The sequence below is a fragment of the Pteropus vampyrus genome, unplaced genomic scaffold, assembly GCF_000151845.1.
Source record: "Pteropus vampyrus isolate Shadow unplaced genomic scaffold, Pvam_2.0 Scaffold44, whole genome shotgun sequence".
NCBI lineage: Eukaryota > Metazoa > Chordata > Mammalia > Chiroptera > Pteropodidae > Pteropus > Pteropus vampyrus.
Genome location: NW_011888825.1, coordinates 14043 through 40326, shown reverse-complemented (window position 1 = coordinate 40326; position 26284 = coordinate 14043). Strand labels below are relative to the sequence as shown.

At 49.7% G+C, this 26284-nt stretch overlaps 3 protein-coding genes across 3 annotated transcripts; 2 read left to right on the top strand and 1 right to left on the bottom strand.

Moving 5' to 3' along the window:
• The first annotated feature begins 528 nt into the window (after positions 1-528).
• YBX2 (Y-box binding protein 2) lies at positions 529-6478 on the top strand. The gene is made up of 9 exons (XM_011358808.1): positions 529-880; positions 1505-1568; positions 2895-2928; positions 3785-3874; positions 4467-4751; positions 4921-5024; positions 5340-5517; positions 5910-5994; positions 6100-6478. The coding sequence occupies exons 1-8, from the start codon at positions 604-606 to the stop codon at positions 5958-5960; spliced, it is 1083 nt and encodes a 360-aa protein (XP_011357110.1). The 5' UTR covers positions 529-603; the 3' UTR covers positions 5961-5994; positions 6100-6478.
• A 1598-nt stretch (positions 6479-8076) lies between these two features.
• Positions 8077-12778, bottom strand: SLC2A4 (solute carrier family 2 member 4). The gene is given in 11 exon segments (NM_001305197.1): positions 8077-8280; positions 8804-9007; positions 9519-9620; positions 9764-9868; positions 10037-10224; positions 10315-10477; positions 10570-10685; positions 10796-10920; positions 11011-11183; positions 11307-11423; positions 12746-12778. Coding segments are annotated over 11 exon segments (1530 nt in total).
• A 9082-nt stretch (positions 12779-21860) lies between these two features.
• CLDN7 (claudin 7) lies at positions 21861-26226 on the top strand. The gene is made up of 5 exons (XM_011358805.2): positions 21861-21975; positions 24224-24487; positions 25294-25458; positions 25570-25654; positions 25750-26226. Exons 2-5 carry the CDS (start codon positions 24265-24267, stop codon positions 25910-25912), a joined length of 636 nt encoding a protein of 211 aa, XP_011357107.1. The 5' UTR covers positions 21861-21975; positions 24224-24264; the 3' UTR covers positions 25913-26226.
• The last annotated feature ends 58 nt before the right edge of the window (positions 26227-26284 follow it).

Genomic DNA, 26284 nt, shown 5'->3' with positions numbered 1-26284 from the left:
CCACACCTGGCAGCTTGCGGGCTAGGGCGGTCTCGAGGGTGAAGGTGAGCGGTGCAACTCATAGCCAGAACGGAGGCTGGGGTCTGGCCCCCGAGCCGGGTCGTTAGGGGCAACCTTGGAGCTGCACCTCCCCCCGCCCCGCCCTTCGCGCAAAGGCCAGGTGGCGGTTGGGGAGCCACCAGCCCGTTTGATTTCCCGCGGCCGGTGGAAAGGGGTAGGTGGGGGAGGGGAAAGGGGCTGTCGGCCAATGCGTGGGGCCGGGAGAGGTCACGTGGCGACACCCGGGCGGGGCCCAGGTGTACTTACGGGGCTGCGGGCGGGGGCCTCGGCCGCCGCGCGAAGTCCAGGAGGCGGGGCCGACGTGCCGGCCGAGGGGCCTGCTCCGCTAGGATTGGCCTTTGGCCAGGAGGCGGGGCCTGTGCACGCCGCGGCTGTGGGCTACGATTGGCTACGTTTCAGCGCCTGCTGCGGGCGTGCGGGCGAGGCTCGGGGCGCGAGGACCGAGCGGGGCAGTGGGTTCGCGAGCCGGGGGGAGGGGCCGGGGCGGTGGCGGCGGCGGAGGAGGAGGAGGTGGCGGCGGGGGCCGGTACTGGACCCGGCGGGATGAGCGAGGCGGAGGCGGCAGCGGTGGCAACGGCGGCCCCCGCGGCGACGGTGCCCGCGACGGCTGCAGGGGTGGTAGCGGTGGTGGTACCTGTGCCGGCGGGGGAGCCACAGAAAGCAGGCGGTGGGGCGGGCGGCGTCGGAGTCGGAGCCGTCTCAGGCCCCGCTGCTGGGACCCCCTCAGCGCCTGGCCCTCGCACCCCTGGCAACCCGGTGACGGCGGCCTCGGGGACCCCCGCGCCCCCAGCCCGGAGTCAGGCGGACAAGCCGGTGCTGGGTGAGGGGAAGGCGCGTGCCAGGGCGGTTCTAAGGAGTCGGCGGGCTGGGGGAGGGGCATCGTGGAGCTTGGTGGGGTCCGGAAAGCCAAAGGCAGGCCTGACCTGTAGACTCAAAGGACTAGCTGGGCTGGAGATGGCTAGTACCAAAATGGGTTCTCCTGGTGGGAAGTGCTGCTGCGCCTTCCTGGGCAGGAGGGCGTGGTCGGCAGGTCTAGCTAGGGCCTTGGGAAGGAGGATAAATCTCAAAGTCTGGCCAAGCCTCCTGGAGTGGGAGACTTGGCTTAGTTAACTTGAGTTAGTACTAGGTCAATCTCTAAGCCCAGGAAGCAGGTACACTAGGGACCTTTATATTAAGAGGGCTAGAAAAACTCTCAGGTATGCCTGAGGATGGGACTTTGTGGATCAGGTGAGTACCAGGTTCTAGGTGGTTTATAGGCTATGAGGAACATGCCTTAGAGTTGAAGGGTTTTGAAAGCCTGAGCCTCACTGTGTGAGCACTTCTATTTAAAGTTAAGTTTACTAGGTAATAGGGAGGTAGGTTAGATTTTGGAGTGTCTCAAAACTGAGTCCAACTCCATCTCTTACCCCCATCTCACTGACCCCACTGCATCTCTGCCTGGCAGCAATCCAAGTCCTGGGCACTGTCAAATGGTTCAACGTCCGGAATGGTTATGGATTCATCAACAGGTATCCAAGGAACCCAGGGTGGGGGTGTAATGTGTGTCTTCCAAACTGGCCTGTGGGACTGGACACCTTCCCAGCCTCATCTCAAGGCACATGGTTGCAATGTCCAGCTGATGCTGATTGAAAGTCTTGCAGCACAACTGTGGGCAAGGTGAAGTCTCATCTTCAAGGGCAGCAGAGGGTTAACAATCTAGGAAGTTGGCAAACCTGGCTCTGATCCTTCCAGCTTGTGTGTCTCACCTTCTGGTTTAGTTTACCCCACTTGGGGCAGAATGTACCTGCTTTCTGCACCTAGGGCTCCAGACCACGCTAATTTCCTGTTTCAGGCAACACACATAGCACTCTGATAACTCATCTGCCTTAGAGAGCTGTTGGCTCATTCAAATCCCCCACCTGATGGGACTGAGGCTGGTGGGGGTTGGGGAAGGAGCCTGCCTAGACACAGGCTGCTGCTTTCCTTCTCTTTGGCAATCCAACCCCCTGCCAGTACTGGGAGGGGCCCTAGTGGTAGATTCTGAGCAAAGCCAGGTCTCCCTCTGTGGGCCTTTCCTCAGCCTGGGCACCCTGCCCAACCCAGCCCTTCTAGGAGGCCCTAGTTCCCTCTTAGCAGGCTGACCTTTGTGCAGATCCAAGTGCTTTAAAGCTAGAACATTTGTTCTAGGGAAGGGCCCCTCTCTAATTCTGGAAACTGAGGACTCCTGGGAGGTTCTGAAGGAAAACTTCTCCCCTCCTCTGCATTGGGGTGCTAGGATAAACTCAGGTAATAGGCAAGTAGTGATAATGATGGAATATCTGTCTTACCCTTGGTCCCTTAGTGTGTTGAAAGGGAGCCTCACCCTAGAGTTCACTTCCAGGCTGAGGCTGAGAATAAAGTTTGGGGGCTGTTTAGAGCAAGTTCTTGACACATTGTCCCCGTCTCAAACTTGTTCTGCACCTCTCCCCCATCCCCACTTTCTTGCTCCTTGATTGTAGAAGGAGATGAACGAAATTTTCCAACGACGATGGGGGTTGGTGAAGAGGGGGTGTTGACCTAGGAACAGTTACACCAAGCACTACCAGTTTCTAAAGGGTAGAGGGTGGAGTGCTCAGTTCCTGCAAGGTAAATTTGCCTTTCCACTCCACCCTTTCCTTATAAAGCCCAGATTTTCCACTGAGCTTTTAGTTATACTTCTTTTCATACCAACTTCTGGGGGCCCTGTCTATCCTCAAGCAGCCATGGAAGGCTGGAGAAGATAGGCCCACCGATTTAGGAATGGGCAACTAGGGAGGCCTTAAGGGAGGTGAGAATCTCACCAAAGTCACCCCCTAATGACCCATCCTGTTCTGCAGGAATGACACCAAGGAGGATGTCTTTGTTCACCAGGTAAGAGCTAGGTTGGCTTTCTGAGGGGAGAAACTTGCCCTCTCTTTGAAGGCCTATACCATAATCCTTACAGCAAAGTCATGCTTCTCCAGCTTTTACCTCACCATGAGATGCCCAGCAGGAAATAGTTTCCCTCCTCATCTGCATCAGGTGTCTAAATTAACTGCCATTGGCCTCACTTGTGTTAGGTTGTCTCTAAAAAATATATGTGCTGCCCTCTGGGCATGGCATGCTCACTACCTACTGGGACCTGTTGACACCACAGGAGTGAATCACAGGCAATGATCAGAGACACAGGCTAGAGATACTTGGGTGCAGTGGTTCTCAAAGTGTGGTCCCTGCACTAGCAGTAGCATCACCTGACATCTAGATTCTCAGGCCCCACCCCAAACTTCCTGAATCAATCAGACTTGGCAGAGGGGTTGGCAATCTGTTTTAACAAGCTCTCCAGGTGATTCTGATGCACGCCACAGTTTGAGAACCACTGCTTTGGTGGAAAGAGCTCTCAGTGGGATTGAGGTAAGAAGCACAGTATATTTTACCCATTTTGCAACTTAAGACTGTCTCTGCTTTTTGTTTTGCTTTTGAGTTCATGTTTCTTGCCTCTTTGAAATCCCTGCGGGGTAAAGGGAGGGAGTGTGTCCTGGGACAGTGGTAGCTGCACAGTAGTTCTGGAGGCTCCTAGTTTATGGCTTTTCCCTTACTAAACTTTGACTATCTTCTCTTTGCTCCACCCTCCAGCCCCACCCACAAGTAGAGTGGTGAAAAGAATGAAATTGGGTGGTGGGCCCAGCAAGGGGGAAAGAGACTCTGGGCTTGCTATTTTCACCTTTTTCATGGCCTTTCCCCTAACCAGACAGCTATTAAAAGAAACAACCCCAGGAAGTTTCTGCGCAGCGTTGGAGATGGGGAGACTGTGGAGTTTGATGTCGTGGAAGGAGAGAAGGTTTGGGGGCCGCGGTGGGATATAGAGTTGACCAGGCTGGTGGGAGGGTGGCCTGGAGTCATCCCAGGCTTTGGTCCTCCTGAGGCTAGCTCTTCCTCTGGCTCAGCTCAAGCTGTGTACTCACCCAGACATTGTTGTCTTTAACATTGGCTGCTCTAAGAGATGTCCTAAAGAACATGTCCTAGTTATCTGTTACTGAGTGATATATGGGCTTTTTTTTGGAAGTTCACAAGCACTTCTATGTCTGTTCTCTACGTGGGGCTCTGTCCTCATGCTCTCTTAGAGTCAGCCCTCTGTAGTAAGGTGGATAGTTGCTGCCAAACCTTTTTCCATTCACACAGCCATCTCCAGTCTTAAATTCAAGAGGATCCAGTAACAGCTATTTCAAAAAGACAAGTCGCAGAGGTGGCCCCTCCTAGAAGGATCCAAATATGCCATTGCCTCACTAGGGGAGAGTAGGAAGAAGTTAGAGGGGCTGAAGGGAAACTGGAGAAGGCATTTAGGTGGAAGAAGGGGGAGACTAATGATTTGAGCCATTTGGGGAACATTGTGCATTTGCTATTGGAGCAAGTTCTCCCTACCTCCTTTCTAGGGTGCAGAAGCTGCTAATGTAACTGGGCCCGGAGGGGTGCCAGTGAAGGGCAGCCGCTATGCCCCCAATCGACGTAGGTTCCGCCGATTCATCCCCCGGCCTCGCCCAGCTGCCCCACCACCTATGGTGGCAGAGGCCCCATCAGGTGGGACAGAACCAGGCAGTGAAGGGGAACGAGCTGAAGACCCTGGGCAGAGGCCCAGACGACGGCGCCCACCACCCTTCTTCTACCGCCGTCGCTTTGTGCGAGGCCCAAGGCCCCCCAACCAGCAGCAACCTATAGAGGTGAGGAGAACTGGGAATGTGGAACCAAATACCCAAGTGGGAGTTCCTGAAGAGAGAGAGCACAAAGTCCCTAGGGGAAGTGGAACCAAGGGTTGAGAAGAGCTCTGGACACCTGAGTCCTGGGCAGCTGCTGTTACCGCAGCTCACCAAGGCCTCTCTATATTCCCAGGGCACTGATGGGGTAGAATCTAAAGAGACAGCCCCATTGGAGGGGGACCAACAGCAGGGAGATGAGCGGGTCCCCCCACCCAGATTCCGGCCTAGGTACCGAAGGTAAGACTCCTTTTCCAGACCCTATCTTCCCCTTCACCATCTAGTATTGGATAGGGGTGGGGGAGCGTAGGAGTACAGGAGGAGTCGGGAGGATGTGAAGGGGAAGAGCTAAGTTCTCAAGCCTGAAGCTACTGGTGAAGAGGGCTGGGTAGCTAAAAGATTACTACATAGGTGTCCTGGGGAAGCAGGCCCCCTAGGGATTTGGCTCCTGGGGACGGAGAAGCTGGCGGGTCCACCTCTGGGGAGTCCTGGGAGGGTGGGAGGTGGTCTGCACTGGCCCTCTGCTCTCTTCAGGGTCCCCACTTCTCTTCCCAGGCCTTTCCGCCCCAGGCCACCCCAGCAGCCTACCACAGAAGGTGGGGATGGCGAGACCAAGCCCAGCCAAGGTCCCACTGATGGTTCCCGGCCTGAGCCCCAGCGCCCAAGAAACCGCCCCTACTTCCAGCGCCGAAGGCAGCAGCCCCCTGGACCCAGGCAGCCCACAGCCCAGGAGGTGAAGACCTTGGACTGTCTACTGTGGAGCCACCTCCCCCTCTCCTTCCTTTCCCCTCTCTTTTCTACCCTTCCTTTCTCTATCCTGTTCCCTCCTCTCTTGCCCCCTGCTCCTTCCCTACCCACTTTCAAGCAGCCTGACACCAAAGAACTAGTACTGTTGGGCCACCTCTGGCAGTCACCCCTACCCACCAGGAAACCCCAGCAGATGCAGTCAAGCCTGTGTCACCCTCTGTGTCAGCTCTACTTGGATCCATAGTATCAGTTATGGATGTGAATTGGGGGAGGAATGGGAAGGAGCTATAGGAATGAAAAGAGGAAATGTAGAGAAGGTTGAAGTTAGGAGCCTAAAAGAACAAGAGGGTCTCAATCGACCACTCCTGTTCTCTTTAGACCTCAGCCCCCATCAACAGTGGGGACCCCCCCACCACTATACTGGAGTGATTCCAACTCAAAGGACACCCAGAGCTACCATCTGGTGAGTGGCTCCTCCTGGGGAGGGCCCAGGGCAGGGAGCCAAGAGGGCAGGGGACTGGGTCCTAAGTCGCTAGTCATGACTTATCCATTTCTTTTTCTCTCTCAGGTATCTGCCAGTTTTTCCAACTGACCTGTACCCTACCCAGTACCCCCCCTTCCCATAATTCATGACATCAAAACACCGGCTTTTCCCCTTTTTCCTTGAGACTCAGGAGGGCCAAAGCAACAGCTTTTACTTTTTTTTTCTCTGTCCCCTACCAAGGGTTGAAGGAAGGGATCCATCCTTTTTGTTCAGAGGCACCAACTCCCTCCCCTAAATCAGGCTGAGAAGGAACCAGCCAGCTCTTACCTCCTCCTGGTTGTTTTTCTTTCCCACCCCAGTTTATTTTTTGTTTTCCCTCTACACCTGATCTCTGAAGCCATTTTATGAACTGTCATGTGCCACCTGAGCCTCCAGTAAAAACAAAAACAGGCTTTCCTGTTGTCTCGGTCTCTGCCTCTTTTCTGTTCAGAGAATTGCTGGTAACATGCTGGTGAAGGTGGGGAGGAGGAGGATGTGAGGCAGTGGGCAGCACCTTGAATCCTCGTTTCCATATTTCTAGCTGTGCAGCTCTCAACAAGTGCTTTCATCCCTGTGAGAGTCACTTTTTCCATCTGTAGTAGAAGGATAATTCCCTTGCAGAATGTTTTGTAAAGTGCCAACAGCACAGTTTGACACTTGCAGCTCCAACTTATTAGCATTTACTATTAAAAGTAATGACTAGAAATATAAATGGGGGCATGAGTGATATCACCTAGAGCAAGGGTCCCCAACTTGAAGGCCTCAGGCTGGTGCTGGTCCATGGCCTGTTAGGAACCTGGCAGCACAGCAGGAGGTGAGGTGAGCAAGTGAGCTGCATAGCAGGAGGTGAGTGGTGGGCTAGAAGCAAAGTTTCATCTGTATTTGCAGCCGTTCCCCAGCACTAGCATCACCGCCTCAGCTTCACCTCAGATCATCAGGCATTAGATTCTCATAGGAGCACTGGTCTCGGATGCCAAAAAGGTGGGGGACCACTGATCTAGAGGATTCTTTAGACTTAAGCTGAGGCAGGATAGAGAAGGAGGCAGAGGGGAGAGAAGTTATGGTCCCTGTCTGAGTCCATCCTTGAGTGCCTCCACAACAAGACATTTGTTTCATACAGTGACTTTATATATGTATCTATATATTTACATTTAGTACAACAGACCTTTAGTTTCTTTTCCCTACCCCTTTTTTTCAAACATATACAAAAATCTCTGAAGGTTCCTCCCAGCCCAGTGTTTACAGTCAGCTTTTCAAATCCCTCTTTCCCTTAGTTGGTCAAAAGCCTGTGGATACAACACCCTTCCAGGATGGGAGAGGAGCTGGGGCCCCCATTTGGCAGCCTTGAGAAGCAGTTGGGGTAGGGCCCAGAGCCTTAAGTCTAGAGGCGGGAGCTTGCTGTCCCTCTAGCCACATATGGGCACATGTTCCCTCTTGCCCTGGAAGGTTGAGCGAGAGGACTGAGCCTGCAGTGAGAGGCGTGAGTTAGATGTTGGGAGGGCATATCCTTTGCCATGGAGGTATCAAGACAACCCTCTTTACCCACAGTCTATGTGGCAAGAATTCAAAGTGCCAGAGAGTGGGAGGAGTCCAAAATGGCAGGAAACTTGATTTCTCTAGTCCTGCTCTGTTTCAGTTCACCCCCACTGAAGTCAGTCCTAGAGCCTTTCCTCCCTCTAATCCCCCTTCTCTCAGGGTACAGGGGAGGGGGAAAATATTCTGGTGCTTAGGTTGGGTGGGAGTGGGGATGGGGTAGGCTATGGAGGAAGGAAGAGGAGGCTGAGGGGACTGCTCACCCTGATGGCCACAACCTAACCACAACACATAAATAATCCAAGAGAGTCACATAAGGGGAATGAGGTGGTGCTCAGACCGCCCCTCCCTCCAGTTTCCCAATTCCACCAGGCTGCAGGGGCTTTTTCCACCCTGGAAGTGATGGGGAAGAGAGGGTTAAAGTGCTGCAGAGGAAAGGAGGGGGTCTCTGGGGACACAGCAGTGGCTCTCCAATCCCTGCCTTGCCCCTCAGTCATTCTCATCTGGCCCCAAGTACTCAAGTTCCGTGCTGGGCTTCACCTCCTGCTCTAAAAGAGAGGGTGTCCGGTGGAAGGCGGCTGAGATCTGGTCAAACGTCCGGCCTCGGGTTTCAGGCACTTTTAAGAAGGTGAAGATGAAGAAGCTGAGCAGGAGGACCGCAAATAGAAGGAAGACATAGGGACCCATAGCATCCTGGGACAGGCGGAGAAAGAGATGTTGACAGAGGGAAGAGGAGGGGAGAGCGAGTCTCAGGCATGCCAGAAACTAAAGTCCCCCATAGGGAGCTGGGATACTGCAGAGAACAGGTGGCTCCTTTACTGGGCAATGGAAATTACGTGGAATGAGAATTTAGTGAAAAGGATTCTCTGAACCCCAACTCTCCTGTAGTTTTTTGCCCTCATCATCCTGAGTTACTATACTCAGAGTGGATTCCCAACTGTTTGCAATATTAATATGAAGGTTATAATTTTATTACTAGTTTAAATAAAGTATGCCACTAGCAGTTCTGTTGCTATGGGATCTAGTTTAGCTCCCTTCTTTCCTTTGATTCTGGTGGAACAGGTGGTCTCCAGGGCCCATGCGGTCCACCAAAGTGATCCCTAGACTAGTAGTCTGTGGGCTGGGAAGTGCCTGACTGGAAAGCCAGTGGGCTAGCTGTGAGTTGCCCCCCTCTGGCCTATGGTGTGAAAGACTGGGACAGGGGCAGGCCACCTACCGCAATATACTGGAAACTCATGCCAATGAGGAAGTTGCACGTCCAGTTGGAGAAACCAGCCACAGCCATGGCTGCTGGGCGGGGACCCTGGCTGAAGAGCTCGGCCACAATGAACCAGGGGATGGGGCCAGGGCCAATCTCAAAGAATGCCACAAAGCCGAAGATGGCTATGATAGAGACATAGCTCATGGCTGGAAACCGCTCCTGGGGGACAGGCAGGGAGGGTAGGATTCAGGTCAGGTCTTTCTGGATCTTCCTTTGCCCTCAACCCAGAGAACTGAAATCTACCCTTCTCAGCAGCTCATGGGGGAGCCTGCCACTCTAGGTTAAAACAGGCCCTTGAGAATTTCTGAGCACTGACATTCTTCTGGCTGCTCTGTGCCGATTCAAGGCAGAGGGAATGTTAGGGACTCTCAGCTATTAAGGTGGGCAGTTCTCCCTTGGTTCTAAAGCTGGGTCCTTAGGAATGATTGTTCCTGGGGCTGGACAGTGTCCCTCCTTCCTGGCTGCCAGAGTTGTGCTACAACTTCTTCCTTGAGCGAGAAGGAGTAGAGCCTGGGTCCCTCGGGAGCACAGATTATTGTCCTAGCACACAAGGTGGCACCTGAGATCAAAGGCACATATGTTGAGGCATGGCCCTGGCTGGCCACAGAGCCTCTTGGGGTAGTCCCCATGGGTTAGGCCACTGGTTCCCTTACCACTCCCCAGGCCTCACCAGCAGAAGCAGAGCCACAGTCATCAAGATTGCACAGCCACACATTCCTGCCAGGCCCAGGAGATGAAGTGTCCGGCGCCCAGCCCGTTCCACCAAGAACACCTAGGGTGAGAGTCAGGGCTTGGTTGGGGTGGAGTGGGGGGGCAGAGGCTTCAAGACATAGGAAGTGGGAGGCATGGGGTGGGTGGAGACAATCAAGGGATGTGAAGCCAATGGTGGAGGCCATTCCAGAGGCCAGCAGTTACCGAGACCAAGGTGAAGACTGTGTTGACTACACCAGCTCCTATGGTGGCATAGGCTGGCTGCCCTACCCCTGCAGTCTCGAAGATGCTTGTTGAATAATAGAAAACCTAGAAGTGAGGGAGAAGAAAAGGGGATGGCAGGGATGTTCCCTCCTCCCCTGCAGCCATACCAAGCTGGACTGACCCTGAATTTTAAGGGAGGGGATTTGTTCCCTTCTCCCCTCTTCTTGGGCTGTTCCCTAACCCTGCCCTTCCAGGAGGCTGCTGCACACATACAGCATTGATGCCTGAGAGCTGCTGGCTCAGCTGCAGCACAATTGCAATGACTAGGGGCTGCCGGTGGGTACGGCTGCCCAAGAGCTGCAGCAAGGACAGTGGCCGCTCCCGCTCCAGCTTCCGCTTCTCCTCCTTCAGCTCAGCCAGTGCTCCAGACACATCAGCCCAGCCTGTCAGGCGCTTCAGACCTGGAAGTGTGGAGAGTCAGGCTTGAGAAGGCAGGGAGAAGACCTGGGAGGGGAACAGGCACTAGCAAGATGGTGTGGAAGTTCACTCACTCTTTTTGGCAGGCCCCTCCAGGTTCCGAATGATGTAGAGGTAGCGGGGGCTTTCTGGGCAGAAGGGCAGCAGGACCAGTTGCAGGAGGGCAGGCAGCACTGTGATGCCCAGGAGTAGTGGCCATAGGATGGCAGTGCCCAACATGGACTCCAAGCCCAGCACCTGTGGGAGAAGGAGGTTAGGCTATTCAACCTGTTCTCCAGAGCCCCACCCCAATCCTCTGCCTATTCCCCCATGAGGCCAGGCCTACTAACCTGGGCAATCAGAATGCCAATGACGATGGCCAGTTGGTTAAGTGTCCCCAAGGCGCCCCGCAAGTGAGTGGGGGAGATCTCCCCCACATACATGGGCACAAGTCCTGATGTCAGCCCTGAGCAGAGGGAAGAAGAGAGGGCTGAGGCAGCTGCCCACTTTCTCCTGCCACACTCAAGATGGAGGAGGAGACCTGGGCACTGGCAGGGCCATAGTGCCTGTGGGTACCTGAGTAGGCGCCAATGAGGAACCGTCCAAGAATGAGCATCTCATAGGAAGAAGCAGCATTGGCCAGGCCCATGAGGGTGCCCCCCAGCACTGCCAGGGTGTTGTTGACCAGCATTGCTCTTTTCCTGACAGGCAGAGAGAGGGGCTGTGAGAGTTAGGTGCCTGTGATGTGGCTCCTCCTTCATGTTCCCCACCCTTGTCCTCCAGCCTCATACCTTCCCAGCCACTGAGAGATGACGCCGATGAGGAAGGAGGAGATCATGCCGCCCACAGAAAAGATGGCCACAGAGAGAGCCCAGAGGGTGGTGAGGGTGCCTGTGGGGATGGAGCTTGGTCCCTCAGGCCCCTGCCTCCCCAGCCATGTCTCATTGTAGCTCTGTTCAATCACCTGGGGTGGGGGTGGGGATAGCATAGAGTGAATCCCTGCAGACCCTTCCCTCTCTGCTAGTCCCTTATGTCCCCTGCCCTCCTTTTTTGGGTACTTCCACTCTACCAGTCGCAGGTCTCTCACCTTTTGTGGGGCATTGATGACCCCAATGTTGTAGCCAAACTGCAGGGAGCCAAGCACAGCAGAGAATACAGAGAGGACCAGTGTCCCAGTGACTTGTTGCTGAGGGGGTTCCCCTTCCTGAGCAGACAGAAGCAGAGAGGAGGAATGTCACGTGGAATTGTGGTTTCTTTCCTTCCTCCAGGGTCCTGAGCCTGGGCCCAGTCAGAGCTTTATGATACTGAGTTCCATCCAACATGTTGGGTGAGGGAAAGTGGGCCATGTTAGGACTTTCAGAAAGACTTTGGTGTAAACAGGAGCAGAAAGAACCCCACAGTAACCAGGGCATGAAAGAGAAATTGGATATTTGAGTCCAGCTGGCAGAGGAATGTTTGAGGACCTAGGTCTCACAATTCCTCTGTGACCTTGGGACAGGCTTGGCCTTAAGAGATCTGAATTCAGATTTGTGCGACCTTGGGCAAGTAACTTCCCCATTCTGAACCTAGATTTCTTTTAGAGGAGATAGAGGTATGTTGCCTGCTTTGCCTACCTGTCAGTGAAAGTGTAATAGTCAAAATCAAATGTTAACAGTACCCCCAACAGTGCTGATTTCATAAACTGACAAGTGTATTATTATCATCAGCTTCTGTCTTCTTCCCTTCCCCGGGGTTCTCTCAGCCGGTCTCCTGGAGGCCCTCAACAGGCGCAAGAAGAGCAGTTCCAAAAAGGACATCGGGGTCATTCCTCCCAGCCTATGGCCCTGGCGGTGGCCTTCTTTTTCTCCGCCCCGGCCTTCCCTCCCCCTCTAAGCCCCAACGAAAGGGGGTGGGGGAGATGGGCCATGCCCGACTTTTGCTGGGGAGAGCCATGCCCAAGGGATGGGGGCGGGAAGGTGGTGTGAGGGGCGGTGGCTCTGGTGGCCGCTAGCTGGCGGCACAGACTGTCTCTAAGCGGAAACTTGAGCTGGGGGAGGGAGGGGACTGCCACTCCTCTCTGCCCCAACACCAACCATGGGGCCAAGGGAAAGTTCAGCGTCCTGAAGAACGGCCAGGAGTGGGGGTAGGGGCCAACAGAGAGCCTCTGGTCCTCGAAAAACTTCCAGAGAGCCGTGACAGACCGACAGCTGCTGGAGGCCAAGACCTGCCTGGATCCCCTTTCTCAAGCTTGATGGAAAGCAGGGTGACCCTGATCCCGATGCAACGCCGTGTACTAGAGAAGGGGGCGAACCCTGGTCTCACAAAATCCAGTTGTGGCCCGTTCCCCTGAACGGTTCCCCAGATTCACTCAGCCTGTTGGAGGACTGGAATCCGACAGTCACAGGTTGTCCAGACCGAGTGTAAATAGCCAGGCCCTTAACCCCCACCCGCTAAGCAGGGACTGCCCAGTAGCTGACCCCAACTGTGACCCCAGCCCGTGAAAAGTGAGACCCGTGCCCCGGCCCGCCACCACATGCTGAACCCTACTTCTGAGCCGATCTGTTGGAAGCCCGACGGCATCTTGTCTTAAGAGCTGGAAGAACAGGAGCTGAAGTTAAGGAGAGCAGACTGGGGCCTGGCGGCCAGAGGACGCGGGGACGACGGGGGTCCAGGAGCGAAGTGCGGAGGGCAGGCCTAGTGTGACCAACAGCCACAAGCTAAGGAGCCGGAGAGCAGCAAGGCTCCCGGGGATCTGGAGCCCGGCTTGGGGGAAAAACCCGAGGGTCCCCCCGTAACTCCACGGGCCACGCCCTTCACAGCACCCATTGGCCGCACACTCCCAGAAGACCACGCCCTCTCCTTAAGCCTGAGGTTTAGAGTTTGGCACCAGTTATTGAGTTGACCTGCGAGGCCCGGGTTCCCGCCAGCCTCCTGCTGGGAAGTTTTGAGAAAAATTCCTTGGAGCACTGAAGGCCCCGTCCCCCTCCTGTGAAGACTCCGCCCAGTAGCCAAGGTTTGGGGCTGAAGAGGCGACTTAAAAGTCTGAATCATGGGTTGAGACAGCGGGGTCCGAGCAGAGGAGGGTATGGGCCAGGTATACTCACCCGGGAGATAAGTTATCGCATGACATGGTATGCGAGCTGGCGCACTGAGTGCGTGAGGAACAATGGCCTAAAGTAACCCACGGCAGTTATTTTTAGATCCCACGTTGAGAGACGCCAAATGTCAGGTCCCGGGTGTCCCGGCCTGTCCCGGGCAGGGGAGGGCAAGGAGATGGAGCCTTAAAGGATCCGCGACACGTTTCCCACGCGGGGGCAGTCCTAAAGGACAGGAAATTCCGTTTCTAGCAATTCGGGCGTCTGGGCTTGGTGGCTTTCCATGCCTCTCTGCTCCCTGCACTGCCTACCTGGGCCTTCTCTTGGTTCCTGGAGGAGGCCGGAAGGACAGGTGGTCACACCAACCACGCCATCAGCCCTGAGGTCCCTGAGCTGCCACCCATGTAGTGGCCCCGTAGATGACTTGGATACGGTCTCTGGAGGCCGTTCCAGGTTTGAATCCCCAGCTAAAGCCTGCATGTCAAGGGAGAAACAGAACACTGCGAGTACAAGAGCACACGTGCGGCTCTGAAAACCGGGCTCAGAAGCGCGGGGCTGTAGTGCCACCTGCAGGTGGAGCGAGAACCCGCCTGCGGATCTGGCCAGGGTAGTCTCTGGCCCACTACCCCTGGCCGTTCTATCTTTCTAAGGCTTCGTTGCATCCAACCCTGGCCTCTCTCTGAAACTCCATATCCGAGTGTTCAGCTACCGCCTGGATGGAGCAGCTCACAAGATCAGAATGTCCAAACATGCTCCTTTTAACTTTCTCATCCCAGTGAATGTTCTCATTAGCCACTCTGTGACTCCTATCAGAATCCTGGAAATCATGCTTGATTCTTTCTCTCGTTCAGCCCCCTTTATCCAGTTAGTTACCAACATTGGTGTTTTGACCTCCTAAATTCATATTCATCTGATTTTCTTCATCTGTCCTGCTGCCAATTTGGTCCAGACCACCATCACCCTGACTGATCTTTCTGCTCCTTCTCTTCTCTTATATGGAAGGCACAGTACAATACAAAAAATTCAACCTTATTGCTCCCACCCCAAAGTCACTGGTTCTTTGTTGCCCCCACCGTCAAGTTCAAACCCCTTTTCAGGGTGAACAAAACCTCCTACCTTTCCTCTCCTGTCTCTTCTTTATCTTCTATCTTCTCCACTCAAGTCTTAGTCAAATACCTAACTACTATGCCCAGAATACACAGTGCTGTTTCATTCTTTGGTGCTATCCTCAGTCTAGGAAAACAGAGGACTCCTATTCATTCTTCAATAAAGTTCACCCTCCTCTGAAACCTTCCTTGGCTTTCCTCCAGAAAGCCATGTATCCCAGTGTCATATATTGTCATCATTTCTCCTCTGTACTTCAACCTTGAGGCCAGAAGTTCACCTTGATTACCTCTGTATCCCCAGCACCCAGCCTAAATTTTTGTTGAGTGAATGAAATGAGGCACTCAGTAAATTTTTGTTGAGTGAATGAAATGAGGGTCTGCTCCCAATGGTCAAGAATACAGATTGGGGAGCAAACACAAAGGAGAGAATCGTTTGTTTAATGGTTCCACCTATCTGATTAAGGGGATGTAAATGAAGACCTGAGGTCTAAACAATGAGGAAGACCAATCACTTATGAGCAGAAAGGGGCAGAAGCGATTGAAGGAAGCAGAGAGGGACTGATCAGGAAAGTAAAAGGAGAACCAGGGATGTGGGAATACCGTAAAGGGAGGAAGGCGGGGAGACAGGAAAAGTGGAAAAAGATGCTGAGGAGAAAAAAGGGATTAGGAGGGAGACACAGTCTGGGGGCAGATTAAAAATCAGTATAAGTGGAGTGCAGGGCTGGGGTCTAGCATGCTGGGGTCTGTTCTGCCACTTGGGGCAAGGCACATTCCTGCTCTTCTTATTCAGATGGTTTGTTTCTGATGTTTCTCAGGAACCCTTCTAAGAATTTAAATCTCAGGGAAGCAGAGTCAGGAAAAAAAAGTCAGAGCTAAATATAGGAGACAGAGTAGTTTAAAGAGAGTGGAAAAGTGGTGGGAAAGTAGAAGAGGAGGCAAAAGAGAAATAGAGTTGGGAGGGAGAAAGAAAAATGGCATGGAAGGTAGGGGAAAGATGCTGATTGATAGAGGATTGACAAGGAAAGAGAGAAAGACAATAAGTGGGAACTTTGCATTGGAATGTGTGCATGTGTGTGTGCATGTGTGTTGATTTTGCATAGTAATCCTTGGCCCTTGTGATCTCAGAACCAATTCTAGCCTGTCTTAAACTCTGCCCTATATCACAGGGAGCTAAACTCTGCAGGCTTTTGTTGCCCAAGCTCCTGTGTTCACTGCCTTCTGGCTGGGTTCAGCTCACAGTAGGTAAGAGATTGGAGGGCAGGAGAAAGCCAGGATATTCCCTTACCTCTACCCACCACCCACCCTTTGCTCCCAGCTCCTACTCTGCAAGCCCTCTTTACTTCCAGCTTCTGGAGGAAAACATTGACTTCTGAACTCCAGCAATATCTCCTCCCTTTGTCCTTTTACTGCATTTTGTCTATAAATTAGGGTCTCAGGTGCAGAGGGTTGAATTAACGACAGTTTTTGGTACATTGTCTTCATTGATCTATGTCATTTTATTTTTGTGTTTAAAACTATTCTCTTTTATTTCCATACCCATTTCTCATTTGTCCTCCTTCAAAAAGCTACCATTCCAATGCCTTTAATGCTCATTTTTTGTTTGTGCTCTTGCAAAATATAAATTGTTTGGTGTGCAAACATTTTAAATTGTGTAAATAGCATCTTGTTATGTTTTCCATTCTGATCTTACTTATTTTCAGTAAGCATTGTTTTAAAAACTCACTCACATTCTGTGATTATCAAATTTGTTGTTGCTTAGTACTCCACAGTACCAGTCATACCACATTTTACTTGCTCACAATCCCATTGATGAACACCCATGTCATCTCCAGTTCCCAACCACAGCAAATAATGTAGCAATGAACATTTATTTTTTACATGCCCACAGCACCTGGTATTCCTAGGTAGTCTCCCATCCGACCCTGCTTAGCTTCTGAGATCAGACGAAATCGGGCACGTTCAGGGTGGCATGGCCATAGACTAGCAATGAACATTTTTATACAAGGTTCATTATGGACTCCTATGAAAATATTTTCGGGAGATATATCTCTGCCTCTGCCTATGTCTGTCTTTATTTATATCTATCACCACAAGTGGAATTGCTGACTCATAGGATATACTTACACCTAATATGACTAAGTACTACCCTCTTGCTGTTAAGTCTCCACTTTCATCAGTGATGTGGAAGGGTTCTACTACAACCACATTCTCTTCAGTCATCATCCACCCAGAGGTAGCATAGTTAAAAGTATGGACTCTGGGCCCAAAATGCCTGAGTTTGAGCCCCAGCTCTGATACTTAATAATTCTGTGCCCTTGGGAAAGTTACCTAAGCTCTTTATGCCTTATTTGCTGCATCTGTAAAATGAGAAGGGAGATTATAATAGTATCTACATCTTAGGGTTTTAATGATGCTGAACAGTGTAATACTCACAAAGTGCTTAGAATAGATTGAACTGAATAAGTTTTTTCTTTTCCTATTAGGAACTGTGTGACCAGCGGGGTTCAAAATAATTTTATTTTTATAAAGTAGGTGCTGAAGAATAGGTTTTTTGTTTGTTTGTTTGTTTGTTTGTTTGTTTTAAAAAAACAGCTTTATCGAGACATAATTGCCAAACAATAAACTGTACATAAAGTGTATGATTTAAGTTTTGACGTAAGTATACACCTGTGAAACCATCCCAATAGTCAAGATAATGAATATATGCATCATACTCCAAAGTTTTCTTGTACCTCTTTGTAATCCCTCCCTTCAGCCCTTCCTTATCGTGAGTTAACCATTGATCTACTTTCTCTTTTTAAAGACTAGTTTGCATTTTCTAGAATTTTTCCGTAAATGGAATCATACAGAATATACTGATTTTCTTTCTAGCTTCTTTCACTGAACAATTACTTTGAGATTCATCTATGTTGTATGTATCAAGAATTTATGCCTTTTTTATTATTGAATATTACTGATTTGATTACCAATAGCAATCAGTCTGATTATCCATTCACCCGTTGATGGACATTTGGATTATTTCCAACATTAGGCTATTACAAATAAAGTTGAAAGGAACATTCAGGTACACCTCTTCGTATGGACATATACTTTCATTTCTTTTGGAAGATACCTAGGAATAGAATGGCTGGATTATATGATAGGTGTATGTATCACTTTTTATGAAACTGCTAAACTATTTTCCAAGGTGGTTGTACCATTTTACATTTTCATCAGCAGGTATATATGAGTGTTCTAATTCCTCCACACCCTCACCAACATTTTAAGATGGTCAGTTTTTAAAAAAAATTTTAAATTAAATTTGTTGGGGTAGCATTGGTTAAGACATTATATAAATTTCAAGTGTACAACTCTGTAATATGACATCTGTGTACTCCACTGTGTGCTCACCACCCAAAGTCTAGTCTCTTTCTATCACCATATATTTGACTCCCTTTATCTTCTCAGTCTTCCCCCTACTCCCCCTTCCCTTTGGTAACCACCATCCTGTTGTCTGTACCTATTAGTTTGTTCATTTGTTTTATTTGTTCATTTGTTGCTTTTTGGTTTATATCCCACGTATAACTGAAAACATATGGTTCTTATCCTTTTCTGTCTGACTTATTTCACTTAGCATGATAGTCTCAAGATCCACCCATGTTGTCGCAGATGGCAATATTTCAAGATGGTCAATCTTTTAAAATCCAGAGTGGACTATATGAGATTTTAATCAAATACTTGAGAATTGATTTGGATTTCTAATATTTGTCAGTTCAATGTGTGAAAGGTGATATCTTACTGCAGTTCTGTCTGATTACTCATGGTTTGGAGCATTCTTTTAAATACTTGTTAGCACTTCGGCTTTATTCTTTTGTAAATTCCCTCCTCATAGTTTCTGCCTGTTTTCTCCTGGAGTATTTTTCTTGTCGATTTGCAACACTTAAAAAATTATATCTATTCTTTGTCAGATTTGGACATTGTAAATATTTTCTCTCATTCTATCATTTGCCTATTAAATCTTCTTTGGTGAACTTTATCAAATAGAAGTTCTTAATTTTGGAGTAATCAAAATGACATTTTTCCCTTATGAGTGTGATTTAGAAAATTTGCATATGTTCTTTTCCATCTCTGCACCACAAAAATATTTTTATTTTCTTCTAATAACTTTACAGTTTTACTCTTCATATTTAGGTCTTTTTAATCCATCTGGAGGACATCCTTCTTTTAGGTGTTAGGGATACAATTTATTTTTGTTTTATTAAGCCACATTTACCACATTTACCACATTTATCAAATTCTGATATATACAAATATCTGTCTCTGATCTCATATTCTGCTCCATTGGTGTATCTGTCTGTTCTTGCACTAATACTGCACTGTTATTACAACTACAACTAATACTACAAGTTGCTGTTTTTCCTGATGCTTTGTAGCAGGTTTAAATTTCTAGAAAGGCAAGACCTCTCTTGTTACTCTTCCTTTTCAATGGCAACTTACCATTTGTGGTCTTTTATTGTTCCACACAAATGTGCAGGTTAACTTACTGAGGTCTTTTAATAAATGAATTTTTATTGATATCAAATTATAAATTTTTCTATGGACAACTAATATCTTTGTAATGTTAAGTCACCCCATTTAAGAGTGTGGACTATTTATTCAGGTCATCATCTATGTCCTTTATTAGAATTAAATTTTTTTTTCACTGAGGTTTTATGAATACTTGGTTAATTCCTAGGTGCTTCATAATTTTTGTTACTGATGCAAATTGAATGATATTTTTATTACATTTCCTAATTAGTTATTACTGGTATAGTACAATAATAGTGAATTTTTTTGTAGGTTGTTCTTGTATACAGCAACCTTGCTGAACATTTTTGCTGCATTTAATCGTCTTTCTGTTGATTTTGTTCACTTCCAAGTAGATGTATCATCTGCAAATCAGTTTTATGTTGTCCCTTTCAATCTTTGCACTAGTTATTTCTTGTACTTGTAGTATTGATCATGACCTCCAGGTCTGCTGATGGGAATCTCAAACAAAAGGGGTAACAGTGAACATCTTTGTTCTTTTTCACATCATAAAAGAAATAAAATTTCTTCATTAAATATAAGAATTTCCTTTCTAATTGTTTTACAGGAGTTCTTATCATAAGTAGGTACTGAACCTTATTAAATGCTTTAAAAAATTACTAATTGAGATAACCATATAATCTTTTTTCTTTAGTCTATTACTGTAGTGAATTACATGGATGGGTTTTCTAATGTCGAGATACTTGTATCCCTGGAATTAACTGTCCCTTTTTGTGATGTATTACTCTTTAAATACAACTTTTCATTTGGTTAAGTAATATTTTATTGAGGATTTTTGCATCTACATTTATAGATGAAATGGGCCTAGGCTACGTTTCTTATATTATCCTTAACTGATTTCAGAGGCAAGATTACTAGACTCATAAAATGAGCTGGTCACTTTTTCACTTCTTTACCAGATCTGTATCTCAAATATGTATTTCAGGCTGAACATAGGAGATCATCTGGCCCAGCCTCCTGTTTCCTAAGCAAGCAAAATATTATCACTCCTATTTTACGGATGAGACAATTGAGGCCCAAGAATAAATTTCTAAATGAGGTGGAATTAGAACTTGGAATATTTTGTCTACCTTGGGGCTATGACTTCTTGGTCTGACCAGTAAAATAATAATCAGTGATCATTATAAAAATTATTTTTGAGTAATAATGCATAAGAACAAAATAATATAGCAAGTTTCCAAAGTTCAGTTATTTATCAATTTTTCAGAACTCAGAAAACACTTTCCCATAGAAACAAACGAGTTGGTTGAGTTCCCATACCAGGTTGCTTACCTCATCATATCACTCATCATCCCCATTCTGTGTCGTGTAACCCCTAATCTGACCCAATCTACCCAATCTACCAACCAGATATGATCTTTCAAACTCTTCTTTTGTGACCTCTGGACTCAACATCTACCATCATCCTTATATGCCCAGCCTCTTCACTGAACATTCCTTTCCTAGACTTTACTGAAACCTTGCTGTCTTTGAGGACACATTTCCTTGGCAGCTCTCTTAACAGAGGCTTATTTTGGGTCTTATTTCTTATACCTTAGGGTCTGTAGCTGGCAGTATCACTCAATTGTATTGCTGCTTCTAGACCATTATTCTTCCTTTGTCCTTCAAAATCCTCTGCTCTTTTGAAGTTTGTGTCTGGAAATGTATAACTCACTATTTCTAATTGTTGCTAGGGTCTTCCAGCCTGCTCGTTCACCTACATTCACTGAGTACTTTAGTACCTGGCTCATCATCTTCCTCTTTACACCTATGTCCCTATCATCATTGTTGGTGACTTCAAAATCAATCAGGTACTCTATCTAATTGTAGCCTCTCAGTCCTCAGTCTTATTTCCAATGATTTTAATCTTCATCCAATCCCTAGGCTTTGTCAGCTCCAAAAAACAACCTCCTCCAATTTACTGAACTCAAGTCTTCCATCTCTGATGATCATCTCCTAGCCATCCAGCTCATTTACTCATTATTTACTCATGTATTTCTTTCATTCATGGATTCTAATAGTTTTTCACTATCCACCAACTCTTTTTTATGTTTACTTTCTTATTATCCCATTTATATCCATGATCTAACACATAAAACCCTCTCATGCAAATACCTTAAAATCCTTTTTCTCTTTTAAGCAACCAGCCCTGGATAATTTCAACCATCCATCTACTTGCTCCTTGTACCCAACTTTTGATTGTCGCACTGGGCTTTGGGGGAGGGCTCTACTGGCATCTAATCAGTAAAATCAAGGATGCTAAATATCCTATCATTCACAAGACCATCACCCATATCAAAGAATTATCTGGCCCCAAATTTAATAGTGTGAGGTTAAGAGATCTTGCTTTAAATTAATACTATAAGACCCAAAGGGGCAAGGGACACAGGGTCTTCCTCATCACATTACCCTGTTTTATTGCCTTCATAACATGTAGCATTTTGTTTATGTTTTTATTGACTGTTTCCTTTCCCTAGAATCTAAGTTACATGAGCACAGTGTCCTTATCTGTCTTGTTTACAGCTGTATCCCCAGTGTCAAACATGATGCCTAGTACATTATATAAGCACTCAGAAAATTTTCATTGAATAAGTAGATGAAAATATTGTTAATTTGCAAATTTATTCATTCCTTCATCAAATATTTATTGGTGATAAAACCCAAACACATCTCTGTCCTCTTGGAACTTATAGTACAGTGGAAGACTGACATTGAATAAATAACCACATAAAGTAAATAGTTTCAATTTATGATAAGGGCTTCGAAAGTAAAGTGCAAGTAGTGGTAAGAGCATTTAGCAGGTGATCTGACTCAGTCTGGGGTGGGGTGGTCAGGCCAGGCTTCCAAAGAGAAATGACATTTGACCTAGTAGCTGAAGGATGAGTCAGTTAGCTGAGCAGAGGAAGGTGGGTGGGGGTTAAAGAAGAGCACCCGGGCATAGAGATCAGAATGGGCAAAGGCCCTTTGGTGGGAAGGAACATAGTATGTTTCAGGAACAGAGCAGTCCAGTGTGGCTGAAGCACAGAGTCTAGTAAGCCGTGGTATGGTATCTGCCAAATCCAGTGTAACAACAGGAGCAAAAGAGTGCCATTGGAAGATAGATATTAAGGACTTCCAACAGGAAGTGATAAGATTTAAGTTTGTTTAAAAAAAAAAAAGTCACTTTCAGAGACTAGACTTTAGGACAAGCTGGGAAGCAGGGCGATTGGTTTGGAGGCAATTGCAGTGTCCAGGAAAGAGGTGATGGTGGTTTAACCTGAGGTAGTGGTGTTGAGCTTGAAGGGATGTTGGATATACTTACGTGATGAGAAATATGGAATTTTAGAGCTAGAAAGCACCTGTAAAAAACACACCATTAATCAAAAAGTAGGAAAAGAAAAATGAATTAAAGTCTGCATTTTATAGAAAAGCAAGTTAAAGAGGCATGAGGGGGCTCTTCAATATGTTTATTGAATAAAAGAAGGAAAGACAGAGAAATGTTTGAGAGGGAGAAACAAAGAAGGGAAATGCGAGAGTTGAGGTAAAAAACAAAAGGAGAACAATGAAATAAGAGAGACAATAAGAAAGGAGTATGGGTCTGAGAGGTGAAAGGTGGGAGAAGAGGAAGATTGGGAGTAAACCGGGTAGGAAGATGCAAAGAAAGACTAATTGGTGATCCTGGAAGATAGGGAAGTTGGAGATAGAGTACAAAGGTAGACTAAGAGAGGGGAATGAAATAGGAAGTGGAAAAGGCAAGAAGGGGGAGATGATAAAAGATAAGGGAAGAATGAGTGAATCGGGGATGCTGGGAAGAGATATCCAGAAAAAAGATGGGGCAATAGTTTGGGGAGAATGAGAGAAGAAACCTGAAGGTGAGGTGAGAGTCTGAGGGCAGACTCAAAGGTCACATTAGAGCCAGATGTGAGGGAGGGCTGAATGGGAGAGCAAATAGGCAGGCCCAGGCTCAGCATCAAAGAAAGAAATGTATGCATGGCTGGGGGGAGTGGAGAGAAGGGAAAGGTGAAGGACAAGTTTGGAAAGAATCCAGGGAGGGAATGAGGGGTGTGGCTAAGGCTCTGACAGATGCCTTTCTCTGCTCCCCACCCTCAGCTGGCTTCTGGTCTCAGTGGTTTCTTTCTTCTGCTACAAGGAGCCTTAATGAGGGAGGGGACAGTGACCGCCGGGAGTTGGAGTACAAAGGGCCCAGGCATTAAGTAATGTGAAGGATATGAATGGGGGGCCAAGAGGATGGGGGCCCATGCCTGGAAGCCGGTGTCCGTTGGAGAGCACGGTACAAGAGCGACCGACAGAGGCGGTGGGGCGGGGAGGTGCGGGAGCCGTGGCTGTGAGAGTGGAGGCTGCTCAAGAGGGAGTTCTGAGGGATTGGAACCAAGGGCCCCTGACGGTGGGATCCGCTAGGATCAAAGACTTAAGAAAAAGGACAAGAGCAGAGAGTGGGAGTAAAGTAGGGCGGGACAATGAGCGCCTAGGGGGAAAAGGCTGAGCGAAGGTTGGTCAGGGGCGTCCCCCTCCGTCTGGCTCTGCAGCGTCCCTGACGCACCTGTTGAGGAGAGGGAAAGTGGCATCCTGATGCCTGAGCAAAGTCCGGTCCAGAGGGACTGACTGTGAGCATGGGACTTGGGAGAAGCTTCTGCTTCCTCCCCACCTGCAGTCCAAGCCGGGCAAGTAAAGGGGCGTGACCCTGGTGCTCAGGTTTCTTCCTCTTCACCTGGGCTAGGAGGGGTGGGGGCTGGGACTTCCGGCCCAGGTGAATGTCCCTTCGGTGACGTCAGGTCACTCTCCGCCGCCCCTCCGGTCCCGCCCCTCCCCCCGCGCTCCCAGTGCCTGCGGGGACGCGCCCCCGACGCCCTACATATACTCAGGTGCGCCGCACCTGTCCACTTACACCTGCCCGCACAGCGCTGAGGTTTCCCGCACTACCTGGCTCTCGCACCGCAGCCTCGGGCCGACAGCTCAGAGTACTTTGGGGCCTTCCAGCACCCAGGACCGCTCTCATACGGCCCGTCTACCTTTTGTTTGGGTAGGGTCGCTAAGAGCACCGGAGGAAACCTCCCGGCCTTCACGGATCTCCTTTGTTGGCCACCAGTCCTCCGGGCGTAGCCTGTTTCCTCTGCTGTAAGACCCTTGACTCGCCAGAGGGTCGATTTGTGTTTACTTCGGGTGATACGAAATTTGGAGTCAGTCGACCAAAACCTTTTTTGACTCTTTGGGCGACTTATAACTCCACTCAAGTTGTCTTTTGTGGGGTTTCCCCTCAAGGTTTGTTTGTTTTATTGCAGAGGCGCCCGCCCGGCGCCCCCAGTCTTTTCTGAGGGCGGAAATGGCCAATTCGGGCCTGCAGCTGCTGGGCTTTTCCATGGCCTTGCTGGGCTGGGTGGGCCTGGTGGCGAGCACCGCCATCCCGCAGTGGCAGATGAGTTCGTACGCGGGCGACAACATCATCACGGCCCAGGCCATGTACAAGGGGTTGTGGATGGACTGCGTCACGCAGAGCACGGGCATGATGAGCTGCAAGATGTACGACTCGGTGCTCGCCCTGCCGGGTAAGGCCGCGGGGCCGACGGGGCCGACACGCCCAGGGCCGAGGTCATGGGGTTGGGTGCTGGGGCAGAGCCGGACGTCCTTGGTTTCCGGGGAGCCGGCGGGATGAGAAGGGAGCAGAAGCGGCCAGTTTGGGGCGGTAGTGCTGGCCGGAGCGGGCCGGGGTTCCGGTGGCTGCACGTGAGCTCGCACCCCGGCCAGCTGCGCTCTTCTTCTGCCCACAGCTTCTCTGGGAGGCCGGGTCCTGGGCCGGGGTCTCCCCTCCCCCACCGGTCTGAGCAGGCTACAGCCTCCGCTGCTCCCGCCCTTTTCTCAGACAAAAGCTGGCGCGGGACCGAGGCCGCGGGGTCGGACAGAGGGCCGAGGATCCTTGCGCTTCGTCAGAAGTGGGCCGCCGCCTGCGGCCTCTAATCTTATCGGCCGATTAGCCGAAGCCACAAACCCCATGACCTCGATAGTGGGGTCAGAGCTGGGACGCGCCGTCATCTGCGGCCCGCTAGGGTCTCCGGCCGCTACCTCCGCTTTTCTTCGTTGTCTCCTTCCACCCTTCCCCCTACCCGGGGCAGTTTCATCGAAACCCGGGCGCCCCGGGCGGGTCCGAGAGCCGAGAGAGGGCGGGGCGGAGCTGGAAGGCCGCGGACTCGGGAGGGTGCGGGATCCACCCTGCTCCCGCCCGGGACTTGACACCCCGGGGGTGGGGTCCAGCGGCCGCTAGTTAGTGGGCACGGCGGGCAGCTCGAAGGCTGCAGCCGTGCGCAGGCCGTCTGCACTTAAAGCAATGACGACAATGCTTGCCCCTTCCCTGCAGCGGCCATTCAGGCCACTCGAGCCCTAATGGTGGTATCCCTGGTGCTCGGCTTCCTGGCCATGTTCGTGGCCACAATGGGCATGAAGTGTACACGCTGTGGGGGAGACGACAAAGTGAAGAAGGCCCGTATAGCTATGACTGGAGGCATCATTTTCATTGTGGCAGGTGAGTCACCGGTTTAAGGCGGGCTCAAGGGCTCTCTTCTTTCCTATCATGGAGGAGCAAGTGTGGACAAGGTGCTGATTCACGGTATCTGAATCCTCATTCTCTCTCTAGGTCTTGCTGCTTTGATAGCTTGCTCCTGGTATGGCCACAAGATTGTCACAGACTTTTATAACCCTTTGGTCCCCACGAATATTAAGTAAGTATGGCAGCCCTGCTTCCCAAGGGGACATGGGGTCCTGGGGAAGGGAGAGGCAGGCCAGGGTTTTTGACCCCAATCCCCTTTCTCCACAGGTACGAGTTTGGTCCTGCTATCTTCATTGGCTGGGCAGGGTCTGCTCTGGCCCTCCTGGGAGGTGCACTGCTCTCTTGCTCTTGTCCTGGGAGTGAGAGCAAAGCTGGGTACCGTGCACCCCGCTCCTACCCTAAGCCCAACTCTGCCAAGGAGTATGTGTGAGCAGGGACCCCCTTGCCCCAGCCTGGCGGTCCATGAGTTCTCAGACACCTGAAAGGACCTGGGGCAGAGCTCAGCTTGTGGGCAGGGTGTGGAGCAGAAACCTTCAGTCACTCTAGTCCTGCACACCATGTACAGTTCCCTGGGGGGGGGGGGGGAGAGGAGACAAAGAGTGGGTGTGCTTTTTGTACAGTAATAAAAAGTATGTTTTGGAAAGTAGGCTTTTTTCCTCCTTCAGGGCCTGCTTTCTTCCTACCCAGACCCCTTTAAGGAGCCTAAAGTATACCTGTTAGCTAAAAATACACTTACTGAGCACCAATAGCATGTCAGTCCATCCCTGTTTCACCATTTCATTGTCATTCAAGTCCCCAAACT

What these genes read in the sequence shown, in the direction of transcription:
- CLDN7 (XM_011358805.2), top strand. Translation starts at nt 24,265, where the DNA reads ATGGCCAATTCGGGCCTGCAGCTGCTGGGCTTTTCCATGGCCTTGCTG. An exon ending in CTCGGTGCTCGCCCTGCCGG is followed by an intron (nt 24,488 to 25,293) that starts GTAAGGCCGCGG and finishes CCTTCCCTGCAG; the next exon opens with CGGCCATTCAGGCCACTCGA. An exon ending in CATCATTTTCATTGTGGCAG is followed by an intron (nt 25,459 to 25,569) that starts GTGAGTCACCGG and finishes TTCTCTCTCTAG; the next exon opens with GTCTTGCTGCTTTGATAGCT.
- YBX2 (XM_011358808.1), top strand. Translation starts at nt 604, where the DNA reads ATGAGCGAGGCGGAGGCGGCAGCGGTGGCAACGGCGGCCCCCGCGGCG. An exon ending in GGTTATGGATTCATCAACAG is followed by an intron (nt 1,569 to 2,894) that starts GTATCCAAGGAA and finishes CCTGTTCTGCAG; the next exon opens with GAATGACACCAAGGAGGATG. An exon ending in TTCCGGCCTAGGTACCGAAG is followed by an intron (nt 5,025 to 5,339) that starts GTAAGACTCCTT and finishes TTCTCTTCCCAG; the next exon opens with GCCTTTCCGCCCCAGGCCAC.